The 27,807-nt window shown below is 39.8% G+C and overlaps 2 protein-coding genes across 4 annotated transcripts; both read left to right on the forward strand.

Moving 5' to 3' along the window:
- The first annotated feature begins 392 nt into the window (after window positions 1–392).
- znf384b (zinc finger protein 384 b) lies at window positions 393–11,064 on the forward strand. 3 transcript variants are annotated; one of them, XM_006802834.3, is made up of 11 exons: window positions 393–528; window positions 3,787–3,854; window positions 3,943–4,171; window positions 4,625–4,738; window positions 6,175–6,329; window positions 6,414–6,505; window positions 7,227–7,451; window positions 8,904–9,071; window positions 9,184–9,262; window positions 9,380–9,538; window positions 9,683–11,062. In XM_006802834.3, the coding sequence occupies exons 2-11, from the start codon at window positions 3,789–3,791 to the stop codon at window positions 10,070–10,072; spliced, it is 1,677 nt and encodes a 558-aa protein (XP_006802897.2). In that variant the 5' UTR covers window positions 393–528; window positions 3,787–3,788; the 3' UTR covers window positions 10,073–11,062. The 3 variants fall into 3 exon arrangements, with proteins under 3 accessions (XP_006802897.2, XP_035768938.2, XP_006802898.2); XM_035913045.2 differs by having other exon boundaries at window positions 9,380–11,064; XM_006802835.3 differs by lacking the exon at window positions 7,227–7,451 and having other exon boundaries at window positions 9,683–11,063.
- A 340-nt stretch (window positions 11,065–11,404) lies between these two features.
- Window positions 11,405–27,366, forward strand: gnl1 (G protein nucleolar 1). Its single transcript, XM_006802833.2, has 12 exons — window positions 11,405–11,637; window positions 12,561–12,708; window positions 14,085–14,221; window positions 14,340–14,491; window positions 17,616–17,687; window positions 19,943–20,135; window positions 20,335–20,433; window positions 20,577–20,759; window positions 22,888–23,066; window positions 23,314–23,491; window positions 24,320–24,460; window positions 24,571–27,366. Exons 1-12 carry the CDS (start codon window positions 11,565–11,567, stop codon window positions 24,834–24,836), a joined length of 1,821 nt encoding a protein of 606 aa, XP_006802896.1. The 5' UTR covers window positions 11,405–11,564; the 3' UTR covers window positions 24,837–27,366.
- The last annotated feature ends 441 nt before the right edge of the window (window positions 27,367–27,807 follow it).

Raw genomic sequence — 27,807 nt, forward strand, 5'->3', positions numbered from 1 at the left:
AAACCCAAAAACATTCATTGGGCAGACCGGTTCTGGCCCGCGGGCCGAGTGTTGGACACCCCTGACAGTACTGACTAATTCATATTTCTGACCACAAGTAAACGCACCACTGGGGACTTATTCACTTGGTAAGTAAAAGCTGGCATGCGATACAGTGAAATAATTATTTATTTGTTTATGTTACTGCTACCACTACTACAACTCAAAAAAACACGACCAGCTGATCGCGGACTTTTTAGATTTTTTAAATTAACTGCCTGACAGAAAGCGGAAGTGACGTCACTGCACACGCTTCTTTTGTCTGACGACCTTATCAGGAGGAAGTGAAGCTCAGACGAAGCGACTGGCTCACCGGAGGGAAAAAAACGAAAAAAAAAAAAAAGAGAGAGCGAGAGCCAGAGAAAAAAAAAGAGGAGGAGGGGGGGGAAACTTCACTGATTCACTGGAATTTGGACAGATTTGGAAACTGTGTCCAAACTATCCCGGCCTGCTGGAGCTTCGCGGAGGAAAGCGGAGTCGTCAGCTCCGGTAAACGCCACTCTTCTCCACGCAGTCGGTAGTAAATTTTGATAGATTCGGTCGACTCTGCTGCCGCCTCTCCACCCGTCCCCACAGCCGGAAGTCTGTGAGGATGGTCTATTTTTTTTTCTTCGCTTCAGTTTTTTTTATGCTTTTGGTTTTTTTCATTGCTTTGCGTTTATTTTTTTCCCGAGCGGGAAGGCAGCCCAGGCTCACACTGTGTGTCTGCTAAATGTATGTTAATCAGCACGTCGGGCCTGAATAACTGCAGGATGCACGGAGGCCAAATGGAGACCTGCTGTAGATATGCGCCTTACATTGTTTCGATGTGTGGCGTTTTATAAAAGTTCATGTTTTTGTAGTTCTTTTAGGTCGACTTTATTCCGCAGAGCAAACTTAAAGCTAAGTAGCTGGATGTGGATCCCTTCTAATGCCGCTAAATACTGAAATATAGGAAAGCGGGCAGGAAAGTTTAACCTCATGTTATTTAATAGTGCTTTTTAACACATCTGGACGCTTAATCAGAGCTGCAGTTATGGAATCACAGCTGTATGGAGCCAAACACTTGCACCCAGACAAGGCTGTAATAGGCAACCAAACTAAAAACTAAAAGTGGGTGTGACAATACATGTTAGTTACACGGAAATAATAAAAAGTAACACAAATTCTCAACAAAACAAAAAAGAAAAACTAAACTAAACAGTATTTCATATATTCCTTAATAATCCGAGTGCAATAAGAAATATAAGTTACAAGTCTTCACTTTTAGTCTTTTCTGATACGTTTTAATTGTGAACACATTCAGTATGGGGGATATCTGTGCACACGTTTAGTCGAGTGTTTTTATTGATCTGAGCTTCTAAAATTCTCCCTTGTACAAACATCCCTTGTAATCTAATAGATAAAAAGATCAAAACATTACTAAACATTTTCCAACAAAAGAAACTAAAATGTAACCAGCAAACTTAATATGGAAATTAAGACAAAAGTAAAAGCTAATTGAAATATCTCTAATGACTCATCCATGAGACCAACATGCTAGTTTTGCTTTTCTTATCATATAAATGTACCAACTATCTCAAAAATCTATTACATTAACCTGACAAATAAAAGTATTTTCTGAATTATTGACATCTCTTAAAATCCCCCCAGTATAGCCTCTGTAATATTAAACTTCATGAAAACAGTGATGCAGTACAATTTTGTTTTCTTTTAAGTTAGAAAAATTGGGTGATACCCACATGTTCATGGATTGTCTTATATGTTAAAGATCCTGGAGAAACAATGTAATATCAAGCTGATAAACAGTGTATTTCAGTACCATCTATATTACTCATAGACAGCAGTATCTCCCACTGGTTCAGACCTGAACTTAAGAAAATTGTATTAAATGAAGCTTAATTAAACATTAATGCTTATGAAGTGAAACTTTTAAATCAACAGAGACTCTTTTGGGATTTTTAGTCTGAGCAACAGCCCATTTTCTTCTGCGACATAATTATCTCATTAATTAAAAAAAACAGAATCTTTCTCCCCCTTTCTACTTTTCCTTTTTAAACTGTATCTGTAGCAATAACATGTCACAGGAATGAGCCTAGTGCTTCCCCAAGAGACCCACACCTTCAGGGACCCTTTAAAAAACCTCCACCCTCACACTGGGGAGTTAGTGTCTAGTAATTTGATTAACTGGGTCTTTTATTTAGTGCCCACAAAAGTTTTCGCCAGAGCCAAAAGAAAACAAACAGTGGGAAATGACGACAGAGTGCATGTATTTCTACTCAGTAATATACTCAGCTCTTAACTGTATTTTTTTTCTTGAACTGGAAAACACACTGTCAACCAGGTTTTCTTACAGTCTAAATATTTTGTATCACAAAGGAAAAAAAGCAGAAGTGTAAGTTATAAACTCCACATTGGCCTCATTCAGGGCTGATTTTGACCCTGGGGCCATATCAGCATAGTTAAAGTAACCACAGTGCTTCACACAGGATGAGTGAATCAAACCTGGTTACAGGTGAGAATAAAACAAACAAACAAACAAAAGTGTCACCACAGTGTTATAACCTGCATCGTGCCGATTATCTGATGTGCACCACTGCAGAGGACACTTTTGCATCACAACTGAGTTAAACAACCCTTCAGACTCTTTGCAGTCATTTGCTGTGAGTTTCTTTAAAATAATTTTGCCTCCTATTGATTTTTGGAGGATTGTTTTGTTTTGCTTTTAGCAGCCAGAATTACGTGAATTTCATTTCTCTACTTTAGTTTCAATGTCCTGGTTTGGCTTGTTGGTACACTGCGGTTAGAAGTGAAACAGTCTTTGCTTTTTATTCTAAAACATGTCACAACAACACGTGCTGCGTCAACACACTTTGTCTGCTTTACACCCGCCGCTACGGTGAAGTGACTGATATGGCGAGGCTCTTTAGGTCCAACCTTATTACCTGATCCCCATCTCGAAGAATGTCAAGATTCAGATTTATGGTTTTCATTATTTCTCTTGGTTTTGCTAACAAGGTGTATGTTCTCAAATTAATTGGTGCTCTGCAGTGTGCAGTCAGCACTCAATAAGCCATGTCATATTTTAGGAATACGGTGCACAAATGAACTGAGAGGGTTGACAAACCATTACTACTTTTTTTTCCTTTTTTGCCCAGAGGCCTCCTAACAGGAAATCCTTGTAGTGGGTGAGCCGTTAAAACAGTAGTGCATTGATCTGGTATTTGTCTTGTCATTGATCTGCAGGAGAATAATGTAGTACATGCTCTTTGGTGTGGGAAACATTTCATTAAGGTCTTTCTCATTAGACACAGAAACACACCGCATGAGCATTTTCACTACAATTTTTAATTACTCTAGTAGAAATGTCTTCTCTTTTTTTTTAGTCCTAATGTACACAAGCAGCTGTGAGGGAAACAGGCTCCACTGCCACTTCATTAGGTACACCTAACTCAAACCAATGCTTTTTTTAAATTTTATTAATAAGCTATCCAGTGAATCATAAAGCTAAAAAAATTTTCTGTTAAAATAGTTTTATCGATGGGTCCTCCCTCCTACTTAGAGTGTTTTAATGAGGTTAGACTAAATGTAATATGGCACAATGCATGTACCATTATTACAAACGTCAGCTTCCAAATCAACTCTAAAGTTAGACTTTATGTTTTATATAAGATACATTTAGCTCATTTTAATGAATAATAATAAATTCTAGTGTTAGCCTGTTGTGATGGAAAGTTTTCAAATCTTGCTGCTTTTGTGTCGTTGCAGAAATGATGGAAGACTCTCATTTTAATTCATCATATTTCTGGTCCCCAGTCCCGACTATGCCCGGACAGGTTAGGCTACAAAATAATTTACTGTTCAATCAGTTGATGACAGGGAGAGAATGTTTCCGTCAAAGAAAAATCTCCTTTCTCCTGACAGATTGAGAATGCCATGTTCCTAAACAAAGTAAAAGAGCAACAGGAAAAAAGCGCTTCCTTCTCTGCTTCCTCTGCATCTCACTACCAGACGACTCTTCTCACCATCCCCACGCCTGGGGCCAAGACAGATGGAGGAGGCCAGGCTGGTAGTGCGGCGCACCTCCACCCTCCGCACACCACCCAGAACATCACAGTGTTGCCTGTCCCCTCCACAGGCATCATGACAGCAGGTGGGCTTGTTTCTGTGTTTAGAAACCTTTAAGCGTCTCTTTCTCAGTTTTGAGGTTGAAAGACTTAACATATTTGGGGATTGAGTTAAAAAACTGAAACACCAAATATTAAGGCCGTATTTAGATCCCATACCTTCAGTTTTTGAAGTATAATGTAACAGCAGTGTGTTAAATGATTTAGGTTTTGAGAACAAACTTTATAAATAGAAAAAATGGGGGTAAAATGAACAACTAAGAATTTTAATTCAAGGTTTTCCTCAACTGAGACAACTTTAGCGCTGTATTACAAACATTCTGCTTTGTAGCGCTATTGTTACACTTGGAGATGTAGATTGTAGTTAAAAAATGCCTTTGGTAACATGTTCTTGAAGCTGTAAATTGAATTCCTCAACCTCAGTGACACCGCTCATCTTAGACAATTTCTCATCTCTGCTCTTGTCTCTTTCTCTGCAGCTGGTCTGGTGATCACGACTCCTCAGGGAACTCTAGTCTCTCCAACCTCCTCTCAGTCGTTTGTGTCCGGCCATCCGGCAACAACCATGATTGTTTCAGCGCTCCATTCTTCAGGTGAACAGCATGTTATTATACACACACACAGGCTAACTTGTTTCTAAGTACAATATTGTTACTATGTAAATGATTAAAACTTATATGGGTGGATCAAACAGTGTTATAGATTTACTACGATTCAGAACTCAGGGTATTGTGTAAAGCCTGGTTTATGGTCACCTTATTGGTTTTGGTATGTGCCGACTGTGACGCCGCTGCAGCCCCATGGCCATTACTTACTGGCGCTTCAGTGCGCACTGAACTCGCTGAAGTCCTCTCTTAGATAATAGGTGCAGCAACTTTTCATCAGTGCTGGTACATGAGTAGAAGAATTAGAAAGAAGAAGCTAAGAATTCATAGAGATTTCTCCAGAAAGTCTCATTTTGAAGGTGTTGCTGCATCTCCTTCTTTGTAATCTGAGAATGTCTGAGCTTCAGTATATATCATTGAGACCAGCACAGTCGTATATATGTATGTACAGTATATATATATGTATGTCGATGGGTGCGCTAAGGGCTCATTCTTTTCTGAGCTACCAAACAAAGTTTCATTGTATGAACACGTAATGACAATAAAGGATTCTTATTCTTGTGTCTTCATAGCTTCATGCTGTGCACACTGGGTTGCAAAAGTTTTCAGGTGCACGACAAACTGAAACAACACGGTTTGTGCTTTTAGCACTTTCATGAGGGCCACTATAATGAGCATAAACCAGGTTTTAATATGACCAATCACTGACTGAATCCCTCATCTGTGGAATATTTTGGCTTTTGGGGGCATTCATATGTTTTCTTATGGAGTTATTGAGACTATAAAAGAACATTCTTACACTAAAAACTCAGGAGACAAAAATGTCTGAAGCATTTAATGATGACTTGATTACCTGGAACATGATCAAACCTGACTGAGAGTCTTTCTTGCACTGCTAAGTTAGACTTTGTTCAGGTTGTTCGTTAATTACATCTCTGAGCTATGAACACATCTGTGTCCTTGTCCACAAAGCACAGAGTGATCTGATGAGTAACAAAACCAGAAAACTATTTTATTACCAAGCCTGTGTCAGTAACTTATGGTTCTGTCTTTTTAAGTAAATTTATGTCTTCCAGTACAATAGATGCTGTTTGAAACTGTTAATAAATTATTAGTGTCTTTGCTTTTAGAAAACAAACATAAATACAGATTTTCAGTATGAAAAGTGCCCATATTTATAAAAGAAGCACATCAATTTTGATCATGTGTCTGATGCTGTCCAAATGTATTCACATGTCAATTATACTGAAACACATTAGACTTCCTTCAGCATCTTCTGGTTTTCAGTTTGATGTCAATGCACCTACAGACCATTATGTAGATGCTATTTAAATATGGGATGGGATTATTACAAACTTGTTCTATCTTCTGCTTTCAAAACTCTGTTCCAGTATCTTAACCTGTTTCTGTCGATCTTCTCATAGACAAAAAAGAAGCGGACGGGAATTCACATGTGGTTGTGATGCCAGCGCCCTCTAAACGAGGGAGAAAGAAGAAGACCACAGTGTCTCGGGTTGGTCCTCTGGGCATGCCAGGAAATGAAACTGTAATACTGGCTCATCTGACGCCAGGTGGCCAGGTAAGAGAACAGCTACAGATGTGAAAGAGGAAGGGTGTTGCAACGAACTGCTCATTAAATCAATTTAAATTTTATTATCAATAGGTGACAACTTTGCAGCATCATGCTAGAGATCCATATGATCTCTCAAATGAAGACGAAGACCATGCCTCGAAAGATAGCACGAAAACATACAGGTATTTATTTATTTATTTAATTTTTTTAAATACTTGCTGCTCATCTCCATTTGTTCTTGCTCTGGCTGTGAAAAATGCATACATCTGTTTCTCTGTTCACTTCTGGAAATTAGCATTGAGATTTTCAGCTTTTGTAGATGACCTTGGCAGTGCTGGATATTAGCGTCTGACACGCCGACTCCTCAGACAAACACTCTTCACTGCATGTTGTGGCTGAACACACCAGCTTTGTGATGGATGCTTAATTCTTTACTAAAAATGTATTTGAGAAAACAAATACATGCTTTGTAGATGCTCTCTCCGTCTGCACACACTGGACACAAACCTGTCTTCTACTCTCCCCTTTGTCCTTATATAGCATGCTCTTTGAGCTGTGATCTCACTTCTGTGTCCTTCTCTTCCTCTTTTTTATAGTATCTGTGTACCTTTCCTCCTCAGTTTTCACTGATTTCTCCCTTGACATTTCACTGTGTTGTCTGGTTGTGTCGTCTTTATTTGATTTAACCCGCCTTTGTCTTCATTGATTTTTTTTCTTTCTTTTTTTTCATTTTCTGTGATATCTTATTTCTCTCTGTGGGTCATTGCTCCATTACCCTGTCTCCTAATCTTCTTCTGTCCCATCTTCTCTCTTTTTTTTCTCCTCCTCTTGTACATCTCCCTCTTCTTCCTCCTCCTTGTACTTCCATCCCATCCTTCCATTTCTCTGTCTCTACGCCTGTAGGTGCCGGATGTGTGCGGCGACCTTCTTCAGTAAGTCTGACATGCAGATCCACTCCAAGTCGCACACAGAGGCCAAACCTCACAAGTGTCCTCACTGCGCCAAGTCATTCGCCAACTCCAGCTACCTGGCCCAGCACATCCGCATCCACAGTGGGGCCAAGCCTTACACCTGCTCCTACTGCCAGAAATCTTTCAGGCAGCTCAGTCACTTACAGCAGCACTCACGGTACTACAGACCCCCCAATCCCATTACCCACCCATACCATATACCCTGTTCTCTTAACTTGTCCTGCTAAGACCCCTCCTATGTTCTTCTCCATCCTGGTGAAGACAGTGAAGTGCAGACCATATTACGTTGCCTTGTGGATGTTGGCTCGCATGTTGCCAGTTTCATCCAGTGACCTTTTCAGCATATTAAAATTCAGACGACACCTTTGAAGTCTGGCCTTTGGCCGTAAAAAAAATTTTTCTTTTGTTTTTTTCCCCCTGCCTTTGTTTCTGTCTTTGCTGTGTTTGTGCAGGTCTTGCTCCTTTTTGCACTGCACCTTCTGTTCTTCTGTCTGCATGTGCTGTCATGTCTTCCGACACTGCTTCTTCCATAGACACACACATACCTATTTCAAATATTTCAAAGTAAACTTCTAAAAAATAAACTTGACAGTATTGTTGCTCTTTACCATTGTACAGCCCTTTGTGTTATTGATTTGATGGTTCATATCTTTGTCAGTGCTTTTCTCACCTTCAACACTCAATAGTGATGTTCTGCCATGCTTTGCTTTCATGCTCTGTTATCCTGTTTGTTTGATCCTTTTTGGGGGGCTGTGCTCGTATCAATTTTCCATCATTTCGGGAAGCATGATAAACTGATACATTTGTAAAACGTGTTAGTATTTATTATTTTATTGTTTTAAAGGGGACCTATTATGCTTTTTGTATTTTCCGGCATATGTATACCATTAAAATGCTGGATTTTCATATTAAACAAGTCAGTGTAAAGTAATTTCTGTGAGGCAAAAACACAGCTTTTAGACTGTTCTCTTAGTTGTAGATACTTTGTTCAACTCTTAGCTCTGTATGATATCAGTGAGAGTCAATATCCATAAAGTGGTCACCTCAGGGACACAGCTCTGGCTAGGAGCATAGATTCCCCACCCACCTGCTGTTCAGACCTCCTGTCTGATGGAGAAAATTGACTGAAGGGGAGAGAGAAGGAGATAAAACGACTTGTTTCAGACAGCTGAGGGGCTGCATCAAGGGGCTGCATCAGGCCTGTAAGGCTTGAAAAGCTACTCATGTTAAATTCAGTATTAGCTGAAAATTACATAACATAATGGGTCCCCTTTAATATAATCTCTTGTGTTTAAATCTTAAGCATCTAATCGCGTTGGTCCAGACATATAAAATTGTTAATGTTGTTGGATGTTTGTGTGAATTTTGTAATTACTGCTGGCCGTAATCAGTATAGCGTATTTTGTTGGGGTGTTTTCTTCAGAATTTCCAAATGTTTCATTGCTCTGTGCTTCATCGCCGCAAGCTTTAATTTCCTTGTGTGAGATGTTTTTCCCTGAAATGATAAATTAAGAGGATTATCTTAAAATGAGGCTTTTTTTTGTCTTCAGTTTATCCTTACAGTCCTGTTTTCATTTCTCTGTTTTACCATCTTGTCTGCTCTCATCAGGAACCACACAGATGCAAAGCCCCACAAGTGTCCCCATTGTACCAAGTCATTTGCCAACTCTAGTTACCTGGCCCAACATATCCGCATCCACACCGGAGTGAAACCCTACACCTGTTCCTACTGCGAAAAGTCCTTCAGACAGCTGAGTCACCTTCAGCAGCACAGCAGGTAAATCACCCACTGGTCTAGGGTTTCTCATCTCCTTGCGGTCAGGTTAGGTCACCCTGAAAGTGATAGGCGCCTGTGTTTGTACATGTGTGTGTTTTTGTGTTTTATTCAGGATTCATACTGGAGATCGGCCATACAAGTGCAGTCACCCAGGCTGTGAGAAATCCTTCACGCAACTCTCAAATTTACAGGTGTGAATGAGTTTGGTTCTATTCTTATGCATGGAGTGTTTGGGTATTAACTGACTCTCAAAACATTTCACTGTATTGTTATGCCTTTTTTTTGCCAATAACAATTTTTTCCCCTAGTCTCACCGGCGTCAACACAACAAAGACAAGCCTTACAAGTGCCCCAACTGCAATAAAGGATACATAGATGGAGCGAGCCTGGAGGTGCACATGTCCACACACACTGTCAAACATGCCCGGATCTACTCGTGTGGTCTCTGCAACCGCACTTACACTTCAGTAAGACAAATGTCCATTTCTGAAGAGCATTACTACATGCAACACTATGAATCGCCTCACTGGCATCAGACACCTGGCAGCTACTTTACACCGTGTAGTCATGTCTCCACTGTTTCCCCTCTACCTATCCTCCCTTCATCTCAGGAGACGTATCTGGTGAAACACATGGAGAAACACAACCCAGAGCAGTTGACTGCATCAGCAGTCATGGCAGCACAGCCGGCACAACAGAACCAAAGCCAGGCCCAGGGCCAGGCTGGAGCTCAGAGCCGGGTAGAGAGTGCAGATGGAGCATCGAGCCGACCTGGAGGAGCTGGGAGTGGAGCGGCGGGCAGGGGCCAGCAAGGACAGAGCCAGAGCAACTACCCTCAGACAGAATCCATCTCCTGTCCGTTTGACCTCCATCAATACAAGACGGTGTCTGCCAACGACATCCAGTACAAGTCAGTCAGTGTGGCGGACATTAGTACCCACAAGGACCTCTGTCTCACTGTGTCAGCATCCACCATCCAAGTGGAGCACCTCAACTCTTAGAGAAGATGAAAGGAGAGAGAGTGGGAGGTTGGCAAGCTAAAATTTATTCATAATAACAAGAGATGGAGGATGAAGAGTGGAAAAATTAAAGCAATACTAAGATGATGCAGAAACTTTGGAACAAATGACTGTGCCTGAATGATTTTTTTGAGGCAGACAGGAGAAACAATACCATGACACAATAAACTGAAGACTATAATTTTAGTTTTATTTTTTTAAGTTTTATCTCTTTTTTTTTTCTTTCTTGCCTTGTTTGATTTGTTTGCTTAGCTGTCCAGTCTGACGTGCATGTGAAGGCTGCAATAAAGTATGTTTCTGTCCATCACAGTGATGGTTTTATAATAGGAAGCATCTAAGAGATACTTCACTTTACTATTAACACCTCCTGCTCTTCCCTACAGATACAACTTTGGCCATCTCAAGTTATTGACTTCCTTTTATTGAAATTAGTAGTTGACTATGAAAGTATTTTTTTATACTTTCATACAAAAACTTTCAGTTTTTACATCAACATTATTAACTCTGCGAAGTTATAACAACGGATGCTTGTGATCCTTTTTTTCTGGAAAGAAAAAATAGCAATCACATATATAAAGTTATATCCTACCAGTTTATAAAGTATGATTGCGTGCTTAAAGGTTATGGTAAAACACATAATGTATTTAAATCGATTTGCAGGCCTTCACATAACCTTTGAGAGAGAGTGATGAGCCTGTTCATGTAATCCAGTTGTACTGCTTTGTATGTATGTCCTCAAAGTAGTGTTATCCAAATGTGCTTCTGCTATTATACTTCCATAGTAACAACATTTATAACACTTATTCATAGACATAATGACTCATGAGATTTTTTTCTGCTTATAATAAAAATAAAACCCTCTAAGTGATTACTTCTTTTTAATTTTTTTCTACTTTATTGCCTTTTTAATTATTTTCATATGTGCTGTAATTGCTTTATGGGGGAACTTTAACTTTTTATCCTTTTTTCCCCAATTCCTTTCACATAGTCTTTATTTTTCTTAAAAATAAATAAACACATTTATGTTGTTTATTTTATGACAATCATGCCCGTGGATCAGGTATATTTGCTGGAATGTGCAAATTTGCGAGGTGTTTACAAAAGTGGACTGTACCATAAGAGCACAGGGGTGTCGTGATCAATTTCTCGGATATTTTCAGATTATATTTCTACGTAATGATACACAAAGTAAAGATGTTTAATCGTTTGAAGTGTAATCGTAAAATGAGATTTAAATAAAGCCCCACAAATGCACAAAAAAATCGGTTTTCCAACACCTAAAATTGGTTTCTTCCGTCATTCTCCGCAGTCTGCAGTGGATATGGCGTCATTGAAAAGTGTACGAGTCGAGAAACTTCATCCATGTAAATAACGCCAATAAGAAAGCTGTGTGAGAAGCTTTACGCAGCAAAACATACTCCATAGCTTTCTTTATATATAAATATATTAATCGTTTTGTTTGTTTTTTAAAACTATGCCCCGGAAAAAGCCATTTAGCAACAAACAAAAGAAGAAACAGCTACAAGTCAAACGGGAGAGAAAGAGAGGTAACAGTATTTTGCCGTTAGCATGCTAGGCTTGGCAGTTTGCTAACGGTCCGTGCTCCATAGCTGAGTTTAACTGCAATGACTCTTTGTGTCTGCATGTTGTCGGGGGTTCTTAAGTTGATTATCAAATCACTAATTTAGCCCGTAAACCGAAGCCAGTGCTTGTTTCAGCTAGCAGTCATAAGAAGCAGTGTGGTATAACTTTGCCTTCGGAGTGGGCAAGTACGTGAAAATTAGCGCACAGACTTGGGTTAAATGTGTTAAATAATGCAAAGTCGTGTGCTTGTTGTTTAACCATAGAAACTACTAGAGACAGAGCCACTTTAACAGAGGTCTTGGACCGTGGTGCTGTCAATAGGTCAATTTATTACCACTAATAGCATGCTGGATTTAAGATTTTCCATGTGCTCGCTATGTTTCAAGTGATAACGTGATTTAGTTTCCATCAAGGACGCCATAAAATGTGACATAACTTGTCAAAACTAGGCATGTTCCAACTAGGCACTTTCTGAAAATCCTGCCTTTCCTTTAGGTGTTGCTGAGTCCACTTAAAGCATGATTAACAAGAAAAGTATTAGTTTTCATAGCAATGTTTATACTCAAGTGCTTACTGTAACCAATAAACCCTTTAAGACATACACTGAAAGTCTTTTCTACCAAGGTCAGGTCATCCACACAGGGTAGTCAATGAATTCTGCAATGCAGGACGACATTATGGATGTATTGTACCCTCCATTAACTAATCAAGAGGTCAGGATAGTTGGATGTGAATTTCATAAACATTATCATGTTCGAATTAATTTATGCCTGGAAGCATTTAACATTTCCACCAAAATGAACCAATAAACCTGTTAATAAGCACAGTATTTAAGCAGCAGATAAGTTAAAAGAAAATTTCTTGGTATTGGTTTGTGATCTTCCAGGTGACACAGGCTCTGGGCCAAGCAGTCGCAATGCCAGTGTGGAGCGAGGAGGAGAGCGGCAGTCAGATACCTCAGACAGCGAGACCACTGATATTAGAAGAATAAATCAGCAGCCCTTCAGCAGAGAAGGAAGATATGACCCTAACAGGTGAGTTGTAAGAGTACAGCAGATTTCAGTATAGTACAGATTTCAGATTCTAGTTCTGTAAAACTTAGCGAAATCCAACAGCCTGTGCTTGAAGTCACACATAAAAAAGATGCTTAAGTAGGAAGCAGCTACATTTTGATAACTAATTGGAGGTTTAGAAGATCATGCAGAAAATAAGATGAATTCACATGTGTTCAATTTTACAAAAATAATGTAATTTGTGTTGGACGTGATTTGCAGTCAAAATGTAATTAACGCTTATAATCTCATTCCAGTTATAAAAATAAAAATTCTACAACACTTAGAAGAATACAACAATAAGAAGAGTTTTTAATTTCACAATTTTAACTTCTGGACACAAACTGTCTCATGCTTCAAGTCTTTCTTAATATTCACTGTAGAATTGAAGCTTTAACACCCCCTTTTTATGCTGATTACTCAATCGGGATCGGTTTCCAGGTCAAATGGTCAGTAAACAAAGAGAAAATTCAGATTGTTGAATTTGTTGCCTTTACGTACACACATCAAAAGTATTTAAAAGAAACTGACACTCAGCAGAAGCTGTTCGGTCATGGAAGCCCATGTCACGAAGCCCCTCATACACATTTATGCCAGAGGAGGTTTTGAACACTGCAGTTAATGGGTCAGCAGAACGTCGGTGACTTTTACGCACTCAGCACTAAGCGAGACCATTCTGTTACTTTACTTTGTCTGCCACTTTGTGGCTTAGTTGCCGTGTTTCCTAAACCCTTTCACTTTGCAATAATACCACCTACAGTTGATTGTGGAATATCTAGGAGGGAAGAAATTTCCCAGACTGACTTGTTGTAATGGTGGCATCCTTTAATGGTACTATGCTCGAATTCAATGGGCCGTTTATAACAACATATTCTCTTAAAAATGTTCGTAAAGATGGACTACATGGTTTGGTGATCAATTTGCCTGTACTGAAAACACCTTAATTCAAAATTAAGAGGTGTGCCCAATACTTTTGTCTATACAGTCTTTTTCTTTGTTTAATTTTTTAAATTATTATAAATATACAACAGTAAATATACAACAAATTAGAAAGTGAAGATATCACAAGAGAGAAGGGAAAAAGGAAACAAGTAGGGAGTGATCTTCTAATCCTAAATTAGGTTAAAATAAATTAGGTCTGTAGGACGTTACATAGTTGACCTGTTTTTTTCCCCAGTATAAATCAAAAAATAAATCAAATGCTCATATAATGTATTTGTAAATAATGTGGTTCAACCTTTCAAATGTAGGAAGAAGAAGAAGGCACATTTTTCACTGGATAGGGGCTTTCATCATTAATTTGTCATAACAGCAGACAGTCATACAAAGGCTCAACAGGGGGTTTTCTCATTTTTTAGGTTCCGACTGCACTTTGAGAAAGAGGGTAAAGAGGAAGTGGAGAAGAGGAAGAAGCTGGCCAGGGAAAAGGTGCTGCAACAAGTCTCAGACAAAGAACTTGAGGTTGACATCAATGACATCTACCCCTCAGAGAAAGGTCTGATTCATTTTGGTGTTAATTCTTTCTTCATCCTAAAATAAACCAAACATGAGCAGAGTAGGCTAATGGAGTGGGTCACTGCTTGACACACTAACACTTGATTATTCACTGCCAGGCCTTGGTTTCCCACGACGGCCGTCCTGGAATTATGAGATGACACGGGAGAGCCTGCTGAGGAAAGAGGAGAAATCGTACAGAGACTACCTGGATGACTTGCACTCCAGAAACCCACCTGGCTCTCTCAGCCACTTTGAGCACAATCTGGAGGTAACTAAGTAAAGGAGTTTGTTTTTACTGTAGAAGTGCCACTGCACAATAATGAACTGTAAAAAGTTTTGATGGTTATGGGGGCTTTTTTCACCAGCATTTGTGGTGAGTTTTGCAGGTCAAATTTTGTTTTAAAAGTTCCAGGAGTACATTTGCTGCCTAAACTAACTCAGGCTGAAGTGCTGATTTTTAGGAGAACCTTTGTACTATGAAGTTGCTTTTATTGTTGCTAAGCACTTAATCTCAATTATTATGGCTTCTGATGATTATGAAAGCAAAATAATGGGCATAGAAAACAACTTTGTGCACTTTCACCCCTACGTAAAAGCTCAAACTCATGCACTTTTTACTGTAGCTGGAGCCAAGGCAATTAAAAGAGAGCTAGTTAATTTAGTTACCAGGATCTATCTAAAAGAAGTAAATATCTCTGTAGGTGAAACTGTGGAAGGATTATGGCTTTTGGGACTAACAGATGCCCTTGTGAGGCCCCACCTCCCCGTGAATCTGTGTTCAACACCACCATCACATTTTAATTTATTTATTTATTTTCATAATTTAGTTATTAATTAATTTTCATAAGTCTTAAAGCTAAATAAATGATGGTCATTAAGTTAATGACTATTGAGGTTAACGAATTTAATTTAATTAGGAGTGATCCTTCAAAAGACATGAATTGAATTCATTAAAGCACTGAGTTTGAATTAGAAATTATTTGGCCATTAGACTCAGATGAAGCTACAAAACAGTATGAATCAGAATCTGAAAAGGCAGAATGACAGAGGAGATTTAAGCACACAGAACTGAGGCTGGTTTGTAGAGGGTGGGCATGAACATGGTTGGACCTGAGTGATAACAACATAATTAAGTTTGACAGCACCGCTAAGCAGAAGAATAGCTAGTATCCCAGTGACCCAGGATTGCAGGCAGATGAGTGAGCACAGATCTGTCTTATTGAACGTATGCATAAGCTTAAATATAATATTAAGCCTAAATAATTTATAAATAATGATTCTAACTTCACGGGGCTTTAGTTTATATAAATGTAATGCTTGTGTTCAGTCTAACGACCTTTGTCCAGAATCCAACAATCAAAACACCCTCCACTTTTTCAGATGAATCAACACACGCCACACCACTGTGGTTAAACCTTGTCATTTTCACACTGAACCAGGGCTGGTGACTTCTTTGCTGTGCCACTGTGCTTTCATGCGTGTCTTTTCTCAATATTGGTCTTCATTTTGCAGTCATGGAGTCATTTTAGTAATGTGGTAACTGCTTTTTGGGTGGCAGAACACTTCTGCAAAAAGTCTGTGTTCTTGAATCACTTCTGACTCTTTGAGAACAGATGAAACATGAAGAATTGCTGCTTGCTAACACATTTTTAGGTAAGCTGATGATTACCCAGCAGACCTGCTGTGCCATATTTGTCTTAAAGGCATAAGTGTTCAAGCTGTTATCCAGCATGTGGTTCCAGGACTTACCACAGACTCATTATTTCATTTCTTAGCTCAGGATGATGTAGGGATTACAAAGAGTTATAGAACATAGCTTTGTATTGTCTGATATTTCCCACTGGTAGAAGCACCATCATATCTTCCTCGCATGCTGTGTTATTGTTCAGTTTTGCTCCGAGTATGAAACCGATAACAATATTGTTCAAAACCACAAGCCCTGCAGATCATTTAATTTCATAGTGGGGGTTCTGGAGCCATATCACAGCAGAAGCAGGGCTGGTGTAATAGGTGGTCCTCAGTAGTCTGAAATTGTCTGTTTATTTTTGTTTTGTTTTTTAAATGGAAGTCAGGATAATAGAAAAATATAATTTAGATTAAAAAGCTGATTGAACATGTTGTTTTTCCCGAATAGGTTGATTACATTAGACTTTAATGGAATGTTATCATAAACCTGCAACTTATTTTTTTTTATATTAATAGAAACATCAGAAAGCTGTCTGTCATTTTGACAAATATAAAAACTGAGGGTGGTCTTTGGACGGTACATGGTAAAGTGGTTAGCGCAATCGCCTCAGAGGTTCAAATCTCCCTGAGGCCTTTCTGTGTGGTGTTTGCATGTGAAACCAGCTTCTCAGTTTGTAAAATATACAGTACTGCAGTGTAAAGAATATGACAGTGTAGGAAGCACTATTTGAAATCTAAGTTTTAATCTTTGGGACTTATTTTTTGGTTTAAATGGTGTTGGTTATTCCAGTTTCCGTAGTGGAAGTTGATTAAGTTAATGTTGCCTTTTTAAGCACTGTAGCTGGTTTTACTGCCCTTCACTCTTATTTCAGGGGAAAAGCATAAAGCTGCTTTGTGTGGTTTTGACTGTGCAATGACCACATGTGTCACATGGTGATTATTTTTATACTCCTTCCTCTCATAAGTATGCACCCTCCTCTGTCATTATTGTGATAGAGATTAAATGCTGTTAAATACAGGTCACTAACACTGACATGTTAAAATGACAGGTAATAAACCTGAAACTTGTTTGTTTTTTTGTACTCTTCTGGCTCTCTCAAAGCAGTAAAACAAGTTAATAAGAACTTTAAGAAAATAGTTTTGCATTTACACATGTGGCAGTTGTGAAGCATCATTCAATTGGAGAGTGAATGTTTAGGCCACCTGGGAAATTTAGGTCCAATATTCAGTCCCTGTTCTTGGTTCCCAAATGAAGTCTCTGCAAATTAACTAAACATCTGGCTTTTGAGCTGCTAAATGCTCCACCATGTTCACCAGCTAGTTAATAATTACATTGGTCTGCTGTTTGTCAGCTGTGGAGGTCTGGTGCATTGTGTTATTTAGAGCTTTTTCTCTGAAAACAGCTGCCCACTGCAGCTGAACCTGCTGAACAGTTGTGGGTCAAGCAGCTAATCAGCTTGAAACTCGGTATCCATCTGCGCAGGTCAGAGCAGAGCTTTCTATTTGTTAAATAACTCTCTTTATGTACACCGTTACAAGCAACCACTCTTTGTCTTTGTGTTTTTGTATTTGTGTGTAGTCACTTGGAAAATGTTCGAGTAGTTTCTAACACATCCTCAAGTTGAGTAAAAAAGGAACTAGTGAATTTGTTTTATTAACAGTATTAAACCTCATTCTTCTTCCCCCATTTGCTTTCTTTCTTTTAGACGTGGAGGCAGCTTTGGAGAGTCTTGGAGATGTCGGATGTGATTCTTCTCATTGTTGACATGAGGCATCCGGTAGGTAGAGTTGGTAACCACTAGATGGAGACACAGTCAAAAGTTATTATTTATCTGTTTGTTTACCTGATGCATTTTGTCCTGAAAGCAGGTTTTGTTAGAGAGAGCCTCGAATGGGAACAGAGGGCGCTGAGTAGATAGCAAGATTTCTATACAGCTATTACTACCTGTAGGTGCACGCTGGCAGACGACAAAAAAAGATATAAATTAGAAAATTATCTCAAATGCTGCTTTGGCATCAAACGCATATTGTCAGTTTACCCACTTTTTAGATGTAAAATTGAGTTTCATGAGTTGCACCAAAACTGTCTGCTGATTATTTGAGAAGAAAATAAATGACCGTATTTTATATGTGAATAAATTTGACCCTTCATTCGTCTCTTCAGTTTATCAGAAATTTCACTGGAACATTTTATCAGCATCTCATTAAATTGTATAGATGCTGTGACCTTGCTGATGAAGTGAGCTGAATTTACTTACTGCTGTGTTCAGTGTGTGTCTGTGTGATCTGCTCCTGAAGATTCAAGTCAATTCAGTTTTATTTATATGACACCGGTTCACAGCAACATCCTTTCCAAGGTGCTTTATATTTTAAGGAAAATATATTTCCATATTGGAGAGAGAAAATCTCACTAATCAGATGATCTCCTACCAAGCACTTGGTAGCAGTAGGGAGGAAGAACTCCCTTTTAAAATGAAGAGATCTCCATCAGAACAAGGAGCACTGAGAAGATAAAACACAAATTTACTGGAAATAGAAGACAAAAGTTAATGGCATCAGTAGTGGCCCATAAATGAGGAGAGGAGAGGTGAGGTGAGGTGCATCACGGGACGCCTGAGCTTATAGCAGCAGATCTGATTGTTCAAGGTCACCTGATCCAAACTTAACTATGAGCTTTGTCAAAGAAGAAATCTTAAAAGTAGAGTTTTGTCTGACTCCCAAACCAAAACTGGAAGGGGTGGGAAACTCAAGGTATCACAAGTAAGCCTGCACTCTTAAGCTCTTTTTGCATCAGTACCTACTCAGATCAGCTCAACAGGACTTGAGGCGATACGACTTTACTCGGCTCATTTTCCATTTCAACTGAATACCACCTAATGTGCATGGGACCGTTATAGCAATGTGGCCGACTGTCCTGTGATGTCATTTGTATGCGACACAAATGCTACAATGAAGGTGGAAGTTAAAGTGGTGTTATACCTGCTGCTCGGTGTGTGGCTTTATGTCAGACTCGGGGACCACAGTGTTGTTTCCATGTAGCTGTTTCCCTCGTTGCTGGGTTTCAAAAACAGCAGTTTTGGTTTTCCTGAAGGAGGAAACCGAGGACAAAACTCTCATGGGTCATGCATGCAGTCTGTTGATGTCACATTTTCAGATTGCCTCAGATTGCTTCGAACCCCAATGGAGAAGGCACTTAAAATGTACCCTGTAGCAGGTACTATCATCTAATGGAAATCCTTGAAAAACATGTCAAGTCGAGTCGACCTGACCTGAGTTGGTACTAATGGAAAAAATGGTATTAGATCATAGTGGTTTATTGGGCCAAGGTAGTATCAATTTAGCCTAGATATAACAAACACATGAACTAGTTTTTTAGCGTTACTCTAAGAATGTTTATAAACACTTTATAAACATCTGAATTCACATTAAAAATAAAAACTAGTTCTGTGCTTCTGACATGGTTACATTTCCCTTTTAATGCAAATTTAAAAACAGTACACTTATATTTGTTTCTATTTATAATGATTCAATCTAATGGGTTATTTTTTCAAAAGGCAGTAGTTGTTATGGAATGCCTTTATCACCTCTTGAGTGGACTACTGCAACTCCCTGTACATGGGATTACCTGGTCCCACTCACTCTCATTTGCAGATGGTTCAGCATGCAGCTACTTTTAACTATCAACAAAGAAAACAGAGCAGATCCACACTGGTTCAGCTCAGCGGCACTAGCTACCTGTAAGGTTTTTCATAAATGAATTTTTTTTTTCCAAAGCCCTCCATGGATTAGCTCTGCGATACACAACAGGTCTTTAGCTCAGTATTTTGCCTCCAGGTCAGCGAGGTCATTGTTCCAACAACTTCTCTCAGTGCCCTCTTCTCGCCTAAAAACCAAAGGTGAACCAAAGGTTTTTGATGTACATAAGGTGTACCTATTTTCTGTTGGATTTGGTTAAGTGTGAGCTCCATCATTGTTTAGTCAAACTACCTATGAATGTTTCTATTGCTCTTGAATTGACCTGTATACCACCCAGGTGCTGCAGTTCCCTCCAGACTTGTATCACTACATCACTGGAGAGCTACAGAAGCATGTGGTCCTGGTATTGAACAAAGCCGACCTGTGTCCTCCACCACTGGTAATTGCTTGGAAACACTACATGGCCTCCCAGTTCCCCCACCTGGAAATAGTTTGCTTCACCTCACACCGTGGCCAGCCATACAGCACAGGTGAGGAGAGGGAGAGCCGATGTTTGGGGGGGGGTTATAGAGAGAAGAAATACATGAAAAATAAAGTCATAAAGACAAACCTGTCACTTATTGAACTTATTTCAGCACAGTGTAATCAGAATAACCTGCTGTGTGTCTGTTCAGCCCCTGTGGTGACTGCAATAACTGTTGTACTTGTCTGTTCTGTTCTGACTCACAGTCCTCCAGAAGAAGAGGATGAGGAGAAAGGCTGACTGGAGTCAGGCTGGAGGTCCTTTAGATATCCTAAAGTCTTGCCAGGAGATCACATCAGGGAGAGGTAGGAGAAAAAGTCATTTCACTGTTCTTCTTTTATAATAATAATGAATACATTAAGTTATACACACAATGAATTTAATCAGCATTTCATTCAAAATGTTATTGATCATCTTTTTGTTTTTTGTTGCTTTGTTGTTTTGTCAGTTGACCTCTCCAGCTGGGAGCAGAAGATTCAGAGAGATGCCGTTTCTGAGCGGCTGGACGGAGAACGGACAGATGAAGGAGCAGAGTCTGTCTTGGTGGAGCATCAAAGTGATAGTGCTTTGGAGATGAGCAGTCCATCACAGGAGCTCTACAAAGATGGTGTTCTTACATTGGGCTGCATAGGTAATCATTTTCTCAGAGAACAACAATCTTTGGCCAGAATCAGTGAACATTTTCTTTTCAATTATAGCGAAACAGGTTCTTGTTAAGAAACTTGGAAAGTATATCTTAGTATTTTCTCCAGATATTGCTTTTTTGGTAAGAAATTAGAATAGTTTAGCTTGTAAAGTGACCTAGTTTGTCTCCAGACCTCAGTCCTGTAGAAAATCTGTGAGGAAGCTGAAGCTTCATTTTCCAAGCAGCAGCCAAGAAAACTGCACTTTCTATAAAGAGCAGTGGGCTACTATTCCTCCTGAGATTTGTCTAAACCCAATGACCAACTACAAGAAACGTCTTACGGCTGTGATTATCAACAAGAGTTCCAGCCAAGTACTAACTAATGTTTTTCTTGGGGATCAAATATGTATTTCACTCAGTGACTTGTAAATCAATTTATAACTTTTATGTTATCTGTTTTTACTGGATTTGGTTGATATTTTTATCTTCGTCAAAATGAAAATACTAGAAAAATTAGAGTTTATTTCTTTTCTTTAAGCAAATATCCATAAAATAGGGTGTCAAATAATTATTTCCCCCACAGTACCTTCTTGGATTGTTATTGTTAGTGGTCAGTCTTGCTCGTAACTTTAACTTAAATTAAACATACTAGAATTCTCCATCTAGATCTTTGGACGTGTCTGTGAGCGTCACAAGGTCATAGCTGTAGGTCTGTGAAGGTTCTCAGTCATCCAGGTCATCGTAGTCAAAGGAGCTTGCAAAGAAAAGCGTCTGGACTTCTTTAAGTTACTTGAAGACATTTCACCTCTCATCCGAGAAGCTTCTTCAGTTCTAAGGTCAAATGGTGGAGAGTCCCAGATATAAACCTAGTGGGAGTGTCCCCCCACAGAGGGACAAAAGGACCCCCTGATGAACCTCTGATCGCCTTAGCCGAGGTGTGGAACTGGGTGTGGGTCCCAATCAGCCAGAGTTTCGGGTGAGTTCATTGTGAGACCTGGCCCCACCTTATCATGCGAATTCCTGAGGTCAGATGGCCCAGGATGTGAGTGGGCGTTAAGGCGTCTGGGAAGGGATCTCAAAACTGGATTATAGATGGCGGAGAGTTGGTGTCGTAAACCACCGCCTCTGTTCAAAGATGGTCGCTCACAGTGGACATAGATGGCTTCTTTCACTCCTCTTTCAAACCATCTGTCCTCTCTGTCCAAAATGTGAACATTGGCATCCTCGAAAGAGTGTCCTTTATCCTTAAGATCCAGATGGACAGCTGAGTCTTGTCCATGTCACTCCCACTAGGTTTATATCTGGGACTCCCCACCATTTGACCTTAGAACTGAAGAAGCTTCTCAGATGAGAGGTGAAACCTCTTCAAGTAACTTAAAGAAGTCCAGACGCTTTTCTTTGCAAGCTCCTTTGTCATAGCTGTAGGTGTTCCCTCATGCAGAAGAAGTTACTTGTGTGAATTCCTCTCAGCAAAGTGAGAAATGTCAGTAGAAATGTTGGCCGACTGCAAAACTGTGGCTGAAATGATGGTGGTAATTTCAGTGTCTAGTGTGGCAGAAGAGGGAGGGCTCAGCCTTCAGAATAAAATACAACAAGAAAAGTTGTCAGGGAAAATATTGGCTCTGCAGCAACCTCCCATGATGCATTTCATTGCGCTCAACCGAGCGCCCAGCAGGTCATTTGAGTTCATATTTGCCTGTTATAGGCACAGTATTTTTATTCCTCTGCTTCTTGTAACAGATTCTGTATGTGTGTGTATGTTGTTAAATCAAAGTGTGCATATTGGAGCTTATCTAAATTGTCTCTTTGCAAAGTTAATTGAAAAAAAAAAACCAACAACAAAAAACACCTGATCGATCTGCTTCTTGTGGTGTTGATGTGTGAAGTGACCGTACAGTTGGTGTTTCTATCTTTTAATAAAAGACATTGCGTCATGCACTTAAAACATGCACCTCACTATCATTAAACATTAAGAAGTTTTTACAAACTTATTTTTTTTAATCTAGTGTTCCTGACTGAATGTAGTTATTGGCATCTGAATATAAATTCAAAAACAGTGACTCTTAAAAAGAATTTATAGAGCTTGAACACTGTTACATATGAGTGCCTTTGTAACCTCTCTTTCGTTTTCCAGGTTTTCCCAATGTTGGTAAATCTTCAGTTATAAACAGCCTGGTGGGAAGGAAGGTGGTAAGCGTGTCTCGAACCCCAGGTCACACCAAATACTTCCAGACCTACTACCTCACTCCGACAGTCAAGCTCTGTGACTGCCCCGGGCTGGTCTTCCCCTCCCGTGTCAATAAACAGTTACAGGTACAAGTTCACTGTTGTGTACTCCAGAGCAGATGTGACTTTCACTTTACTTGCCCGATTAGATGCGGTAGAAACATAATTGTATTGAGCTGCACGCTCTCCAGGAGTATTTTGTGTGATTGTCGCTTTAATTTTTAAACAGCTCTTAGTTGCTATCTTGCTGTTACCAAAGGTAATTTCTGACCTGTCTTTATTTTGTTCGTGAATTTCTTCCTCTTGTTTTTATCTTTAAATGAATTTTCTATAGATTCTGGCAGGCATCTACCCAGTGTCTCAGCTACAAGAACCTTACAGCTCAGTGGGTTATCTGTGTGAGAGGACCCCCTTCCTTTCCATACTGAAGCTCAAACATCCCAGTCTGCAGGAAAATGAAAGAAACCAGGAGTCGGAGGAGCCCAGCTGGACCGCCTGGGATGTGTGTGAGGGTAAGGTGATAGTTAGCGTCACAGCATCTGAGTTGTTGTGGTCGTTGATAGTTTGGAAACTTCAATACACTAAAATATTGAGAGGATAAATGGCAAGCTTCCTTTAATTCAAGTCACAGATCTTTATTGATTCTAAAATAACAAAATCAGTACAATTCAAAGGAGAGCCAATCCCCCTGCTGCAGGGCCACTGCCATTATTTGCTCTCTCTTGTCAACACAGCCCTGTAGTAAAAATCAGCCAACAATGCACTGGTCCATTTATCAAGTCAAACTGAACAAAGTCAATTTTTTATGTAGCACATTTAATCACAACAAATGCTGACTAAAGTGCTGCTCAACGTCACGAAAATAAAAATGAGTCAATAAAACAATTAGAAAACAAATACTGACGTGCCCTAGCTGTCTGTGGCACTCAGCCCCAGGCACATTGTTTAGATTAAAAATGTACATCACAAATATAAACTCTGGCCTTTAAACAGGCTTTGTTATTTACTCAGACAGCTAGATGTCCATGTCACTCAGGCAGTATTAGTTGGGCTGTTCTCAGCTGTGGATTCGGTGCTCTAACAACCATGTACAGTAGCAGGGTGGTGTTTTAGTAAAGCACTCAAAATAAACTACAACAGCCTCATTCATGATAATGAAAGAACGAGTCAGCCAGTTTTGTGGTGTTTCTAATATTATCAGTACAACAAGAGAGCCCAGTTGTGCACAGGAATAGGCAGACGTGATATTTTGGATACACAGACATTATTTCTCTTTTAATTATACCTTCATTTGATAGACTGTCACCAATTTATGTCATGCAAATGCTTCCTTCTTTCAGCTTGGGCGGAGAGAAGAGGCTACAAGACAGCAAAAGCAGCTCGCAACGACGTGTACCGTGCAGCCAATAGCCTCCTTAGGTTGGCGATTGATGGCAGATTGTGCCTCTGCCTCAGACCGCCCGGGTACAGCTGCTTGAGAGGTAAGAGAAGGCCCTCTGTGTCTCTTCATTTCAACTCTGAGACTATTCGAAAAGTTAAAATGCCAGGTGGATGGAATTAATTTATTTTGGGGATTATTTATGGTCTGCAGAGCACTGGGAAAATCACCCAGACTTGCCAGAGATTATGGCTCTTCAAGGAAGAGCAACAGAGGAAGAAGGAACCGCAGAGAGGGACGATGAGGAGGATGGCGAGTCCAGCACCGAGCCAGAGGAAGAGAGAGACAGGGATGCGGACGATGACGAGGACGGAGACGATGAAGATGAGGGGTTCGGGCACCCGAGACGAAGCGACGATAAGCCATCTGGCTTTACGGTCAACATGTACAACGTCCTTCGGGAAAATGAGTGCGAGTGATAACAGAAGGAGACGCAAGGAAGAAATAACCTGTTCCTCTGCTCTGACTTTTACCCATCTGCCCCAGTTCACTCTTCGTTCCTTGTTTCCCATAGACCTGCATTCCTCCTCGTTTTTTTTGTTGCACCTCCGCCTCCTCGTGTCATTACCTTCTCTGTACATTAACATGCTCGATTCTAATCCGTTCATATAAAGCATATTCCATGCTGTGCCTCTGCTCTGCTTCTTCTTTCTTGAAGCCTTTGTTTTTTAAAGTGGAGCTTTTAGGAATGGGTTTGGTTTGACTTGAGCTTCACACATTGCATGTAGTTCTCAGAGACAAAATGAAGTAACTTCCCTCAGCCTGGAATGATCAATATCTTCATAAATGAGTGACCTCACAGCTGAGATGCCAAAGTTTGGAAAAGTATGATGAAACAAATCAAATGCACTGTTGATATGATGTCATTCACTGAAGCAGCCATTTGGCTCTCAGAGCAGCTGGAGATTAAAAGAACACAACTCTAAATCTTCTTCATTGACCACAGCGTGTCTCAACTTTGAGTAGAGGGTGTGGGAGGGGATGTGGGAAATGTTAGGCTGTAAAACTAGAACTAATAAAGTAAACATTTTACGCACAGTTACTGCTATTATGAGTCAGTTAGAGATAATTTATCTGATCTGAATTTACATTATTCTGTGTCAGAGAGTGATGTGGGTTTTTTGGGGGGAGGGGTGGGTGTTTACACTCCTGTATTGCTGGATGAGGCTGTTTCAGGAATTAAACCTGTAGTGTTTTAACTACTACAACTGTTTTCCATAGATGTTGATGGGGATTGTCAGTATTTCGTCCAGGATTCGGCTGTGCTTATTCAGCATGTTTATATGCTGATGCCAGCACAGTGAATTTTATCCAACCGAGACTGCTTAACAATAATTGAAGGGATTGTTTAACATTTATTTGATTATTACTTTTTTGCCAAAAGGTATGTTTGAAGATTGAGCCCTTTGTTAAATAAAGCTACAGCTAGCAGCTGATTAGCAAGACTGGGACTAGCGTGACTCTGTCGAATGCTTGTAAAATCAGACCATAATTGGCCAGAAGTTTGTTTAATCTGTTCTAAAAGCTGCAATTTGTAATCTTCTTTTTCTTTCTTGGTTGTTCTTGGGCAGTGGACTCCTGCCACCATGAGGTTTTGTGAGCAGAGAAACTCTCCCTCATCAATAAAATCCTATTAAAACGGCAATTAATTGTTACATTTCAGTATTTTATAAAACTAAAACAAGATTAAAAGTTTTTGGCCCACGTATATTTAACAAAGTGAGTGTATGATACCTTAGTCCTCAGTTGCTCGAATGTGTATTCTGCAAGTGGTTGCAGATGTTTGGTGGCTGTCACTCTTAAAGCCCCGTTGATGCAGGCCTGGAGACTGATCAGTGACCCCCTGATCACCAGTGATCCTAGAGAAAATTTTGTATTCAGCAACCGCTGCTGGCAGTTGCTAGCATCAAAATGGTCACAAAGAAGTATGTGGTGCTGTACTGAAAGCCTCCTTATGATCACTTTGATTTCCAGCAGGTTGCATGGAAGACACCAACTTGTCTGCAAACACTGGCAAAGTCACTCAGCTATAATGGGGAAAAAAAAACCAATCCAGTGCGTACCAGACAGAGTTTGCCTCGAAGTTTAAAAGTTGTGTTTATTTTGAAAGCAAATGTTCAGGTTTCCAGTTTGCACTGTACTTTTTACAGTTGCACTACAGATCGAAGATCCATCTGCTAGTAACCAAAGCAACCTCGCACGGATGCTTGTGGTGTATCATCGCTACGACCTGCAATAAATACTAACCAGCTGTTATGCATTTTTCTTAGTGCCCTGAGATCCCCCGGGGGGTGGGGGGGTTCTTTTATTTTAAAATATTTTCCGATGGAAAAACTGAGATATAATGGCCTTTGGAGATAGTGGAAGTCTGATTTTTTTAAGCTTTTGACGTCTCCTCGCTGGCTGGTCCCTCTCTGTGCACTGCTGACACCTTTATATGAAAACTCAAAACACTGTTATTAAAAAAACAAGCTTCCACCTGTCCTTCATTATATATAACATTATGCTCCACCTCTTGTCTAAAATTTTAAAGTGGACATTTCTCTGTAATGTGCGATGGCCCCACTCCAAACCTGAGTGCTGTATTATCGTGTGCTGTTGTACATCATTCATGTGTTCACTGAGGGAATCCCATAGCACGGTGTTGTGTTACTGTGTAATACATCACACTGCAGCAATGACACGCTGTCATTTCTACTATTGGTACAATGAAAGTAGATGCTAAACACTACCATGCTGTTAGAAACACAGCAGAGTTTTAGTTGTTTTGATGTGGGAGGGTTTTTTTCCCTGGAAATATTGAAACTGACAGCGTCTGGAGAGTGTAGTGTGAGTGTAAAGGCTCAAGGTGTGTTCAGGCTATTTGCTGCATTCCTCATTTCATTCCTGGTATGCCTAATGATGATGACTGGACTGCTTTCTGCAATAAAAGAAGATAACCTTCAGAAACTCTGGCATCTTTTTTTCTTCTTCTTTTTTTAGTGCATTGTTTAATGATGTGTTTATGACATTTGCTTGTACCCAGAGCTGTAAAGGACAGTCTTTCTACGAAGTCCCCCGTCCACCACATCCTCCTAATTTCAGATGCACATAATTAAGCTTTTCCTTTGAATGGTTTGACACAATCTTCCAGGAGGTTTGCGATCAAAGTGAACAGCTCAGACATGTGGTTGAGCATTGTCAGACTAATTGCTGTTGGTATACTTCCTGAATGCATAATAGACATAGATACATGTGACTTATCATGGCGATCTGGGTGCTTTATAGTTGTCTCGTAATTAGTTGGGGGATTTTCTTTTATGAGTACCCGAGGGAGATAATTACGATGATGAGATTCAGTGACGATAACGATCAGCTGCATGTTGCACAGATCTAATTAAAGTCCTCCTA

This window comes from Neolamprologus brichardi, chromosome 11 (assembly GCF_056152115.1).
Source record: "Neolamprologus brichardi isolate AB-2024 chromosome 11, ASM5615211v1, whole genome shotgun sequence".
NCBI classification, from domain to species: domain Eukaryota; kingdom Metazoa; phylum Chordata; class Actinopteri; order Cichliformes; family Cichlidae; genus Neolamprologus; species Neolamprologus brichardi.